The 13,743-nt window shown below is 41.2% G+C and overlaps 1 protein-coding gene across 5 annotated transcripts; it reads left to right on the forward strand.

Moving 5' to 3' along the window:
* Positions 1 to 980: 980 nt before the first annotated feature.
* On the forward strand, positions 981 to 13,324 carry srek1 (splicing regulatory glutamine/lysine-rich protein 1). Of its 5 annotated transcripts, XM_045691903.2 has the most exons (13): positions 1,001 to 1,259; positions 1,459 to 1,592; positions 2,474 to 3,514; positions 3,895 to 4,025; positions 4,907 to 5,095; positions 5,590 to 5,768; positions 6,129 to 6,262; positions 6,567 to 6,681; positions 6,782 to 6,871; positions 7,221 to 7,364; positions 9,711 to 9,782; positions 9,995 to 10,121; positions 12,382 to 13,324. In XM_045691903.2, the coding sequence occupies exons 3-13, from the start codon at positions 3,484 to 3,486 to the stop codon at positions 12,541 to 12,543; spliced, it is 1,374 nt and encodes a 457-aa protein (XP_045547859.1). In that variant the 5' UTR covers positions 1,001 to 1,259; positions 1,459 to 1,592; positions 2,474 to 3,483; the 3' UTR covers positions 12,544 to 13,324. The 5 variants fall into 5 exon arrangements, with proteins under 5 accessions (XP_013992638.1, XP_013992646.1, XP_045547854.1 ...); XM_014137163.3 differs by lacking the exon at positions 2,474 to 3,514 and having other exon boundaries at positions 981 to 1,259; XM_045691898.2 differs by having other exon boundaries at positions 994 to 1,185; positions 2,474 to 4,025.
* Positions 13,325 to 13,743: the final 419 nt, after the last annotated feature.

The raw sequence follows: 13,743 nt of genomic DNA on the forward strand, positions 1-13,743 counted from the left end.
TCTCTTCTCCATGACCCGAAACCAATAAGTGGTCGAGGAGTGTGTCAGTTTGTTAGTAGGCAAACGGAAGTGTTCTCCCCTCCTCGATAGCCACCTTTCATCGAGGATACTCATGTGTATTCTACTGCAGAATAATTTTTACATTTGCCACACCCCCTTTGAATCAGCTTTTGTTTCGTCAGAGAAAAACAGATACACTTTTAAAAACAATATTCTACTTATTGTTTTATCTATAAAATGTCTTGCACAACAATTTTTTTGCACTTTACACATTTATTTTGGGATGCATCCCTGTAAACTTAATTTGCCTAATGATGCCCCGAGCAGAGAAGGGCCGGCTCATTTCAAGCAAAAGCATTTCCATCCACGTTCATTCTCATCGATTAACTGTGACTTTTTTCAAGAGGAGAGAGGACGCAGTCTGGTGATGAAATCTAATTGAAAAAAGACCCTTGATGTGAGACATCCTTGACACATGAAGGCGCTGTTCGCACAGCAATCGGTGGAGACATCAAGATCTTTCAGCATTACTGGCAAAGATTTGCTAAACTAACCCAAGATTGACCATAGCCTGTCGTTTCCAATGGGAGCAAATTAATCATAGTGGGCAGAACAAACAAGGAGGTGGCCAGAGCCAAGCACGAGCTAGCGAGATTATATTGGCTCGTTCTAGCATGTATTTGCATATTTCCGTTAGGGAACGCCTACTCTGTGAAGTGCGTGTGTGCAATTGCTCATTTCGCCCTTGCACTCCTTTTAAACAACGCCATTTTTTGGGAAACTTTGGCAAAGGGTAAAGTCTACAAAACGTAATCCACTTCGTAACATATTATAGTTTTCTTAACAGTATTGAACTGAAATGTTTCATTGATGAGAATATTAGCAGACTATCGTCCAAAATCCTTCTCGCTCCATTTTCCCCCACAGCCGCTTCCCCTCACCAGCCTATTTGGTTGCGAGTGGGACACGCCAACCGGATGCTTCAGATTTATACATCCGGTGAAACGTCTGGTTCCCTGTTCTATCTGTGGTACTGTCTTTGCTGCCCCTGTAACCATTTTCTAGAATTAACGTTCAGATAGTCGTAAAATACGATTTTCTGTACATTTTCAAGAGGAAGCATTGTGAAATATGAGTGGAATTCCAGGGACCGCTGTCATTCAAATCACCAATCTGTCGTCTGCCGTGAGTAGTGAGCAGATGCGCACTCTTTTCGGCTTTCTTGGGGACGTCGAGGAGTTACGTCTTTACCCCCCGGAGTAAGCGCTATCAATTCGGCATGCCTAATAAAGAAACACCCGGGATCAAGGGCCTACTCCGCACGTTTACAATTGGTGCAGCTAGCTACTGGAGTTTACTTAATGTAGATAGATAGGCATGTATAACTAACGTTGACTTGTAAACTGTGTTCATTCAACATTCATGTAATTCCTAATACATGTCTGTGTTCTCTTACAGCAATGCACCACTCCCCTTCTCGTCCAAAGTATGTTACATAAAGTATCGAGAGCCTTCCAGTGTTGGCGTGGCGCAACATTTAACCAACACTGTATTTATTGACAGAGCTTTGATCGTAGTCCCATGTGCAGAAGGTGAGTATGCCCAAGTTCATTCAAGTGATGATGTTGACATAATGAGTGTTTTGTGTAGTCAACACACTTCCTGTGAAATTGTGTTGTCTAGTGGTTGGTGAAACCGCTGCAATTCTAACGTTAGTATCCTACATTCAAATAGCAGGTACATGCAAGTGTTTCTTTCCAGTGTTTTGCTGTGTTGGATTCCATTAGGAATACACATGAACACAAATGCGCTTTCACACTTGCACTGTATCCCAGATCCAAGATGGCCTAATCCACATTGAGCACTCAACTTATCCTAAGCACCTGTCACAACTAGCTAGATATAAGCAGTGTGTTTTGTCATGGGGCTTTACACAATATGAAAATAACATGATCATTCGCACGGACCATGGAAGGCCCATTGTAGTAGCAGGAACAGACACTTAGAGTAACATCATAGACTAGTACCACCTCACTGTATTCAATGACAGTTTATGCTGGTCTGGCAATACATCATCCATATTCTTGCGAAATAACACTTGACTCGGATTCTGATGTTCATGACAAAGGTTGACGTGATTGTTATGGGTAAAATGCATAGTTATATGGAGGTGATTTCACGGATATGGTAGAATAACATACTAAATAATTAACTACTTCTTTTCTCTCTTTTTATTTTGTTTCATATTATTTTTTATTTTTTTGCTTAATCTCCCTGTCTTCTAGAACCTTCTCTTGTTCCGTTATTTAGCGTATAGCTTCTCAAAAAAATAAATAAAAGTGGTCTCACCTTATCTAACCGATTCTCTCACTTGAAATGCTTTTTTGTCCACGTTAACTTAGTGCTGGATGGCTACTGAGTTTATTAATTTGGTTTTGTATGTTTTTTCTGTGTGATTATGTGTGCATATCAGATGACTAGACTGGCCCAGCTGTTACACTACACTAGCCTGAGTCAGGCATTGTTTTCCAAGCCACTATCCCCGCTGGGGCCACCGCTGCCTTCAAGGGGGGAATGTGACCAAGGAGAATAAGCCCGCTGAACCTTCCAAGATGGACACCTTGTCTCTTTTTATTTATCTTTCTTTTCTTTCTTTTTTTTGGTTGGTTTCTTTTAGTTTTTACTTTCACATGTTGTCCCTTGCCTTGTCTGCTCCCTCTAGACTCTAGCTACACTATTGCATTATTCGTAGCATATTGTTTTTCCGTTTATTATTTTTGGTTTTTCTTTTTTCCTCTCTTTCTCTCACCTCCTCTTCTCTTTCTTTCGCTCATTCTCTCTCTCTCCTTCCACAGTCTGTGATTGAGTTCTGTCCAGGTTGCCATGGCACCCAGGTGGAATGTGTATCACACATGGGCTGCCATGAAGATGACTAACACATTTTACTTTCTTTGTCTCCTGCTCTTGGTCTATGGTTAGGATTTCAAATATAGGGCTCATCTAAACCTTAAACTCACTAGGAGAAAATATCATTGACTTATAATAAGTAGTAGAATATAACCTTTTTATTTTACATTGGTAACATGATGCTTATACTGATAGTATAAGAATTTGATTACATGGACTTTTTGTTGTTTTTGCCCTTAAGCCTTAAATTATTGTAATAGTTTTTTTTCTTCTCTAAAACAAAGCCACTAGATTAATTGAAAGACCCACTGCGCCCTTCCCCTTTTCCATTCAGGAACGGCAGATTGAACCAGTAAAAAGAAAGTGAAAGATTTCAAATCCGTTGTTTTTAGGTTTTAAGTTTGGTTAACGTTTGGGAATTTCTCAAGATTCTTAAAAAATGTTCTTCTTTTCTGTATCTGATGTTCTGTGTGCTATTAGTGATGCAGCCATCATGAACGGTTGTCTTGTGTTGCACTCCTTTCCAACACTGCGAAACGATCGCCCTACGGGAAAAGCGCCCATGCTTGCTATCGTATGGTTCATGACCAATATGTTTCCAGTACAGGTGACCCATACCTCAAAGTGTTCTCTGCATTATTTTTTGAATCTATGAAAAAAAGAGGACAAAAATCAGGATTTTCCTTTCGTTTGTGAGGAAGAAGTCATGTTAACATTTTTGTCTGTTCATAGCCTGAATGCTAAATGACTGACTTATTACAGTAAATTTGAGAAGTAGAGGGAAACCGCACTGAGGATGCTCAACCTTTTTTTAGCATCGGCTCTGTTAGACTCCTCAGTAACTAGCCAATAGAGCTAGGTCTTTGTATGAAGAAGGAATGTTCTCTCTCTCTCTAGAATACTGGGGCTATAATACTGCAGTCATAGAGGACGCAGAAGGGTTGTTTCCTGCCATGACCTGCTCTAACTCCTCCCCTTGTCCCACAGGGAAGATCCCAGAAGAAGCCAAGGCCTTGTCTCTTTTGGCACCTGCTGCCCCCCCTGCTGTTCCTGCTGTACCCAGCCTGATGCCAGGTGCCGGCCTGCTGCCCCTTCCCACCTCGGCCCCCATACAGACTGTGAGTTTGGGAAAACGATTTCCTCAACATCAATGCCATAGTAAAACGCTGTTTTTGTATATAAATATGAACTTGATAGAACTAAAAATGCATGCATTGTCTAACATAATGTCCTAGGAGTGTCATCTGATGGAGATTGTAAAAGGTTAGTGTATCATTTTAGCTGGTTTTATGGTTTTGGTGACCCTGTCTTTGACTTGACAAAACATTACACACAACTCTTGTAAATGTACTGTCCTAACATACTCTAAATTTATGCTTTCGCCGTAAAACCTTTTTGAAATCGTAAAACGTGGTTAGATTAAGGAGATGTTTATCTTTCAAATGGTGTAACATAGTTGTATTTTTGAAAAATTTGAATTTTGACATTTATTTGGATTCAAATTTGCCGCTCTTGAAATGCACCTGCTGTTGATGGAGTGCACCACGGGTGGCACGCTAGCGTCCCACCTAGCCCCAAGAGGTTAATAGACCATACCAGAGTGCTCAATTTCCAGTCCACGGACTGACTTTGGTCTCTGGGATGTTGCTGACCGGTCCCACAGAATAGTTGTGACAAATATTTAGTCAGTTCTCAAGTGTTAGTTTTAATATAAGTAGTCTTCCAAGAAGTGCCATAGCTAGCCAAGCCTCTGGTACATTAAAAGATTGAGAAACACTGTGCTGTACAATTTTCTATCAGTAGGAGGTGTATTGCTTTACCACAGACATATTTATTAACATTTGGGCCTTTTATTTTCAGAAGGGAACAAATGGCAATCAAACCTAAAGATATCTTCAAACTGTTTCTATGTGCGATACATCTTACCTGAAAATCTCTCAATCTTTTATTCCACCTCTCCATCTGCCTAGTAAACCTTTCTCTGTTTGTGTTACTGCAGCAGCTGAGTGTCCCTATAGTGAGCCTGGCGGCATTGCCGGCTGCCCTGGACCCTGCAGTGTCGGCCCTGGCTGTGACTGGAGGAGGTGGGGTGTCGTCCTCCGCCCAGCCCCCCCTCATGGGGAACGTGGATCCCTCCAAGGTGAACGAGATCAGAAGGACTGTCTACGTTGGCAACCTCAACTCGCAGGTAACAGGGACCCTAAGACTAACTGAAGTTCTGTGACTGCTATTCACATTTTCATATATATTTCCCATTGACATGAATGCATGATTTAAGCGCAAAAGTCAAGTTAGGGTTTTGCACTTGGATGAAGCTCTTTCTGTGTTTTTTTTATAATTTTTTTTATAGTTGAAGGGTTATCATCTGTCATAGGATGATACCATAATCTTATGACAGTTACAGATGTAAGATCTTAATTTGAGCCAGTTTGCTACAGTAGGAAAATTATTCTGCTGCAACAGGAAATTTGAATTATTAAATGGATTATAATTAATGGATATTTTTTGTAGGGGTTGATCAATTTTACAATGGGGCAAACCAAGTCTGACATTTTTAAGGCTTTAGAAGCATTTTTTAACGTTGAATACGTTACAAATTCACATCAATAAAATACAGAATCACATTAAGATTCTGTATCTTATTGCATTAATGTTAAAATGTGCTCTCTTCTCCCTGCATAGACCACTACTGCAGAGCAGCTGCTGGAATTCTTTAAGCAGGTGGGCGACGTAAAGTTTGTGCGCATGGCGGGGGACGAGACGCAGCCCACACGCTTCGCCTTCGTGGAGTTTGCCGACCAGGATTCAGTGTCCAGAGCACTGACCTTTAACGGAGTCATGTTCGGAGACAGACCCTTGAAGTAAGTCTCATAACGTTTTTCTTCTATAGAAAACGTTGTATGTTGTGTATCTCGTCTCAAAATAGTATTACTGGGGATACACCTATGTGTTACCCTGGTCACTGTTATTGTGGAATATTGTTTGTGATGCTTGTGCTTCTCTCCAAATTCAAATTAAATTACCTGTTGACATTTTTTGTGGTAGTACAACTGCACATTACTCAATACTGTGCTGTCTTTGGAATCGACAAACGTAGCGATTGAAAGTCTTATGCCTCTTAAGTGAATAGTTTTCCATGTCTGTGATGATTTTCCTTTCTGTGTTGTGACTTGATGTTCACTAAGTTGCGTTAATGTGATATAACGTTGTGTTTTGGTCAGGATTAATCATTCCAACAACGCCATTGTGAAGCCCCCAGAGCTGACTCCTCAGGCTGCAGCCAAGGAGCTGGAGGATGTAATGAAGAGGGTCAGAGAGGCCCAGTCCACCATCGCCGCCATCATAGTAGAGCCAGGTCAGAGGTCAACCACTGTCATCCTCACGGGTACCTTTGTAGCTTTTTTCATGTGAAAATGGTTGGATGGTATGAAAAGGATTATGCCCAAGCCAAATGCATCCTAAATTGGATTTATTTAAAAGCACAGCTCAAAGGTAGGCACAGATTTAGTCATCAATAAAAATGCTCAGGCTTTACTGCAGATGGAAATACAGGTATAGGAATAGATACAGGAGTGACGTTTCAACATCACATGATGTCTTTCACAGACATAGATTGGTCTGATGGTATGATTAGTCTGACCAATCACTTCCTGTTACAGAGGAGGTGAAGAAACGCTCATCCAGTCACTCCCGACGTTCCAGGAGATCCAGAACACGGTCACGATCGCATTCCCGCTCGAGAACGAGGAGGAAGCGGTCCCGTTCTAGGCACAGGTACGGTCCGGGATTGAGAATTCCTCTCACATGCAAATAAAGTGAACTTGATTTGGTCTAATAATGTAAATTCTCCCCTTTTTTGCTTTCTCGTCTCCAGAAGCAGGCTCTCTCAGAGGTCGCGGCCCAAGGTCAGCGAGTCCCACGTCTCTCGGGGCATCCACAAGAGACTTTCGCGTTCCAGATCACGGTAGAACTACAGATAAGCCTGAAGGCTTTTGTAAATAAAATAAAGCTGTTAAGGAAATCTTTAGTCATGAGGATGGCATTCATTCAAGCCAAAATGTGTATAGTTTATATTATGTTGTTAGTCTGCACATCACCTTAAATGGCGTGCATTCTTTGTTTCTTTAGCTTTAAGCCAGAACCCAACATTTGGTAAATACTTAGAGGACTGTGTTTTAGCAGCAGTGCCAGTATGATGTTGAGTTTACTCATTGAATCACTAGGCTCCAGTCTCTCTGTCATGGATTGTACCAGCTTGCAGATCAAAGGCATCTAGGAAAGGAGGGAGTGACACACTTTCTGGTGTACTGCAGGGACAGGCGGAAAGAGAGGGAGCAGAGAACGAGAGGAAAGGAGGATATATCTCGGGTTATAGAGGATAGGAGGCAGAGGGAGAAAAAGGCCAAAACACCTCCAAAAAGCTACAGTGCATCCCGAAGGTCCAGGAGCACGAGCAGGTAAGCAGAACACCATACTATACATGCTTCCTGAATGTACTCAGTTGTCAGTTTATTAGGTACACCACCCCTTTCACAAAAAATGGTTCACTTCTACAGACAGTGAGTCATGCGGCCCTGGCTTGTTATATAAAGCAGGCAGACGGGCATTGTAACTGTTGGATTGAACGTTAGAATGGACAAAACAAGTGACCTAAGCGACTCTGAGCGTGGTATGATCATCGGTGCCTGGCGCGCTGGTTCCAGTATCTCAGACGACCAGCCTCCTGAGCTTTTCACCCCAGTGCATGAAAAGAACATGTAAACACGTTAATCGGCATTCCAGCTGTGTATTTGTTCTGTGCATGTGCTAGCAGCAGCCGAACGAGCCTCCCTCTTTAGCACGAGTAAAGTGTGTTCAGAACAACTGAATGTAGAAGTTGTTTTCACATGCAAACTTTATATGTTCGAATTAAGAATCAAATATCCTTCCCAAAAATAAAATGCTCACTGTGGTAGAACGTTTGTTTTGGTTGGTGATTTTTCTGCATTTTCAGAGTGCCATCAGGTAGCCTGATTTCAGATGTGTCCATGTACCGTAATTTCCAGACTATTGAGCGCACCTGAATATAAGCCGCACCCACTGAATTTATAAGCCGCAGGTGCCTACCGGTACATTGAAACAAATGAACTTTACACAGGCTTTAACGAAACACGGCTTGTAACAAAAATAAATAGGCTTTAACGAAACACGGCTTGTAACAAAAATAAATAGGCTTTAACGAAACACGGCTTGTAACAAAAAATAAAAAATTAGCAGTAAGCTTTAGTTGTCTTTTTGCACTGAGTCAATTCCTCGCGCTGCTGTTTCCAACGTCTTATCATCGACTCATTAAGACCAAGCTCCCGTGCAGCAGCTCTATTTCCTTTTCCAACAGCCAGATCAATCGCCTTCAACTTGAAAGCTGCATCATATGCATTGCTCTGTGTCTTTGCCATGATGAGGGTGACAAAATGACTACTGTAATCAGAATGATGGGAAGTTTGAGAGCGCTCGATTTCATCTAAACGGTAAACAAAAAAGTTATTTGACCTTAACCCGTTCGGCAATTTCATTGGTCTAATGAAAGCTTCATGCCGCCAAAAAACTGAGCACGTCACAGAATGTGTTTTTTTGGAGCAAAAAATTTGAAAGTGGGAAAAATCCATATATTAGCTGCGTCGTTGTTTAAGCCGCGAGGTTCAAAGCGTGGGAAAAAAGTTGCGGCTTATAGTCCGGAAATTACGGTAGATTAAAAAAACATGAGCTGGGAATAATAGTTTGTGTGGAGTTGCTGACTAACGGTGAATTAACTAAAACTATCAAAATAAAAAAAGTCGCACACTCCATGTATAATCTCCCAGCAATTTAATGGGTATCTACCAACGTTTTGGCATCACTGCCTTCCTCAGATGTCCATGTAAACAGAATTATTAGGAAATTGTTATTCTTTCAAAGCATGTAAACGTTTGAATCTAATTATTATATTCATCTGGCTATTGTGTGCATGTAACTGCACTCAGTGTCAAGTGTTTACTGTACATGATGCAACAAACAGAAAACATCCAGTAAGCGCCAGTCCAGCTCGTTGATGAGAGGTCGAAGGAGAATGGCAAGAATTGTGCAAGCTAACAAACGGGCCACAAATAGTCAAATAATGGTGCAGTACAACAGTGGTGTGCAGAACAGCATCTCGGATTGCAGAACTCATCAGTCCTTGTCACTGATGGGCTATTGCAGCAGACCACACATGGTTCCACTCCTATCAGCTATGGGCACACGATCACCAACACTGGACAATTGAGGAGTGGAAAAACTTTGCCTGGACTGACGAATCCAGGTTCCTGTAGCGTCATGCTGATGACAGAGTCAGGATTTGGCGTAAGCAGCATGAGTCCATGGCCCCATCCTGCCTGGTGTCTACTGTACAGGCTGGTGGAGGTGGTGTAATGGTGTGGGGAATGTTTTCCTGGCACATGTTAGGTCCCTTGATACCAATAGAGCAACGTTTGAACGCCACACCTTGTGGAATCCATGCACTGAAGAATTCAGGCTGTTATGGAGGTGTACATAATAAGCTGGCCACTGAGTGTATATAGTATATCAAGCTGAGTCCTTTCTAATTGATTTATAGTTAAGCACACATCTTAAATTAGGGTTGGGCGTGTTGATGAAATAGACCTATTTGTTCAGCTAACACACTATATAAATTGAGGACTGAACTGATGTACACACAATAATAAAATCCATAGGCCTGTCTGAGAGCTCTCGATATTGACTAAAACTCCCAGTTAATATTAAGAAATGTTGGTGTAAATAATTTTCAGGGGCCACAGAAGGAAGAGCAGGGATCGTTCTAGGAGTCCCAGAAGGAAAGCCAGGTCTCCCTCACCAAAGAGGTACATTAAAACAATCTAGTACAACGGGACTATTCAACACAACAATCAGCACCACCACAACCAAGCCCATAGGGTGGGAATCCTAACTTGAGATACACATGTGTAACTTAAATCTTGCATTATGGTGGTCTCTGGAAGATTTGCTCAAACAAGACTTTGGACGACATTACTCTGTCGATCATTAAGGGTTGTGTTGACTTTTACATTTGCAGAGGGAGGAAAGACAAGAAGAGGGAGAAAGCAAGGGATGGCAGCAGGGAAAAGAGGGAGAGTTCCAACTCCAGGAAGAAGAGCAGCAGAGATAAAGAGAAGATGGAGCTCAAGGCCAAACCTATGAAGGTGAGAAGACTAATGCTATAGTTGGTGACTTCTGAATCCATTCCTGACCGTAAGTGCACTTGTCAGAAGTTGACTGTATTTGTGTCTATAATCGTTGTCCTTTGGGGTAATGTTCTTATCACTATAATTATCGTAATATCTGCACGTCGCCAAGCCTGTCTCGGAAAACACTGGCCTACTTCTCACTGACTGCACTAAAGATCAAATCTCTGAAACTCCACTCTTCAGAATTGATAACAATCTGCAGACAGCTTACTAGGGGTTCCTCACAGTAAACTTTGGTGACTTTCAACCATGGGGAACTTGCCACTGCAAGTGTTTTGTACAGTGTGTGTGTGTAGTATGAACAATGTTGCGCATAGCTGTATTCTAGTTTTGAGATTTTGGGCCTTGCCCATTCTTTCCTGCAATATCCCTTTGTAGTTTTTAGTGTTAAATTTAGGTATGAAATACCAAGAAAAAGTATGTGGTGTACAATAGAGTAGTTTAGATCAATAGTCTGAGGTGAGGCAAACTGAAAGGTAAGGACTGAGTTTGGCAAGAGAGCTTTTAGACATGCTGCACCATCATCCTGTAACTCTGCAAAAATTGTATTACAATTGAGGATTTAATCACACTAGAATGTTGTTTTTACCATGACTCCTGCTCTTTCTATACTCTTTATGACAAATGATTGCACTGTTTTTACATGACAATTTGCGTTGTACAGTTCATTCGGAAAGTATTCAGACCCCTTCACTTTTTCCACATTTTGTTACATTACAGCCTTACTGTAAAATGGATAAAATAATTTTTTTCCCTCATCAATCTACACACATTACCCCATAATGACAAAAACGAAAACAGTATTATTTTTTTTGTTAGCAAATTTATTAAAAATAATAACCTACATTTGTTTTTACATACAGTACCATTCATAAGTTTAGACGCACCTACTCATTCAAGGGTTTTTCAAAATAGTGTTAAACAAATCAAAATTATATTTTATATTTGAGTTTCTTCAAAGTAGCCATCATTTGCCTTGACGACAGCTTTGCACACTCTTGGCATTCTCTCAACTAGCTTCACCTGGAATGCTTTTCAACAGTCTTGAAGGAGTTCCCACATATGCTGAGCGCTTGTTGGCTGCTTTTCTTTCACTCTGTGGCCCAACTCATCCCAAACCATCTCAATTGGGTTGAGGTTGGGTGATTGTGGAAGCCAGGTCATCTGATGCAGCACTCCATCACTCTCCTCCTTGGTAAAATAGCCCTTACACAGCCTGGAGGTGTGTTGGGTTATTGACCTGTTGAAAAAAGCACAGACCGTGTCACTAGCAAAGCACCATCACACCACCACCTCTGTGCTTCCGTTCACCTGCTCTGCGTCTCATAAAGACACAGCGGTTGGAACCAACATTTTCAAATTTGGACTCGTCAGACCAAAGGACCGATTTCCACCTAATGTCCATTGCTCGTGTTTCTTGGCCCAAGAAAATCTCTTCTTATTGCTGTCCTTTAGTAGTGGTTTCTTTGCAGCCTGATTTCATGCAGTCTCTTCTGAACAGTTGATGTGTCTGTTACTTGAACTCTGTGAAGCATTTATTTGGGCTGCAATTTCTGAGGCTCGTAATTCTAATGAACTTATCATCTGCAGCAGAGGTAACTCTGGGTCTTCCTTTCCTGTGGTGGTCCTCATGAGAGCCAGTTTCATCAGAGCTCTTGATGATAGTAAAGGGTCTGAATACTTATGTAAATGTGATATTTAAATGTTCTGTTTGTAATATCTTTGCTAAAGTAAAACAAAAAGTTTTTGCTTTGTCATTATGGGGTTGTGTGTGTGTGTGTGTATTGAGGGAAAATAACAATTTAATACATTTTAGAATAAGGCTGTAACGTAACAATATGGAAAAAGTCAAGTGGTCTGAATACTTTCCGAAAGCACTGTTTTTGTGTGTGTGTGTGTGTGTGTGTGTGTGACTAAATGTACTGTTTTCTTGGCCAGGGCGTACTTGAAATATAGATATCAATCTCCATGTGACTTCCCTGGTTAAATTAAGCATAATGTGGCTTTCCTGGTTAAACAAACAATAATGTGACATCCCTGGTTAAACAAAGAATAAATAAAACTAAAGTACAGTGACATGAGGTCCTGTAGTCAGTAACCTTAGCTCTCAAATGTTTTCACTGTGGCCCTAGTGTTTTCTGTTGATCCACCTAGTATAGTAAGGCCTGCTCTATTTGAAATTCAAATGTAATTTTGAATGTGATCCTTTGATCAGGTGGAAAGGGACTACGACAGGGAGGAGAAGGACTACCAGAGTGACAGGGAGGGGTCGGCCACACCAAGCGAGGGTTTGACATCACCCTGCGTCCAGCACAACGGCAGCTACAACACAAACACAGAGGATGATGCGGCTTCGCTCGCCGACAGCACTGAGTGATGGGTGTGAAACCATGCAGAACCATGGGAACGAGACAGTCCACTATGTATCCAGCTCCTGTGATCTTTACCTTGGTATAACATACACACATACACACACACACACACCCCTTCCTGTTCCCCAGGTTGGCACAAGTGTGCCAAAAACCAACAGATGTTATCTGATTATTTTCCTAGTTCCAGTTTCTTGGTGTGTGTATTTAGTGTAAGACTATGTAAGAGAATGCTGACCCCCTATGCCCATTGCTGTGAATCTGTTGTCACATGATATTCATATTGAAAATAGACCTTAACGTGCACAGCTTGTTTTTATAGATGTGGAGAATGTGTGCTTTTCCTACAGTAAGAACTGTGTTGAACATAACATGCTTGTGGTTGATTTCCTGTTTCTTGGTTATGTTGGTGTTTGTGCTATCGTGCAACACTTAATCTATTTTGGTTAATACTAGATGCAAGGTCTCTGTTTGCGCACTATCTTAGTTGCACCCAATGTAAGAAATGCTGTTATTTACAAATTATTAGAAAATCAATATTTCTATAAAGTAATATTATGTGGAAGATCTTATAATGCAAGATGTCTAGTGTCTGTTGCTGTTAGAAAGGCCTTTCTCAAGGCTTCAACCAGCTTCATGGTTCAGCATGCCAACCCTACATTATACAGAGGTTCAACTTGCTTGACACACAGGAATGACTTAACAATTTCCTGGCAGACAAGTCAAAGTGCCTAGACTGAAATTGTACAAAAATACACTAATAAACTTTATGAAGTTATTGAGATGCAAGATGAAGACGTGTTGGTATTCTGCTTAAGCAAGCGGGAAAGGTTGTTGGATATGAGTGGTGTTGTCTTGGATACAAACAGCAAGCGTAATATTCATAAAATCTCAGTTTTACCAATCCTAAATTATATTTGTAGTTTTGCGTTCGTTTGGTGGTGATGGATTCCAGTGTTTTCTATGAACCCAGTGGCCATGGGGAACCCTGCAGTACAAAGTGTTCAATTTGGCTCCAATTTATCAGCAGTATTTTCTTTTGAACCAGGGTTTTTATCAAAGCTATGTATGTGTTGCAGTGAGTATGTATGTAGTACAAGTTGATTCAGGAGTGAGTGAACATGGTTTTCTCCACACCAAATGGTGTTTACGTATACAGTATCTATGCTTTGGATTGAAGGACCTAATTTTTGCAGAGTTAAGAGATA

The sequence above is a fragment of the Salmo salar genome, chromosome 01, assembly GCF_965601325.2.
Source record: "Salmo salar chromosome 01, fSalSal1, whole genome shotgun sequence".
In the NCBI taxonomy this organism is placed as follows: domain Eukaryota; kingdom Metazoa; phylum Chordata; class Actinopteri; order Salmoniformes; family Salmonidae; genus Salmo; species Salmo salar.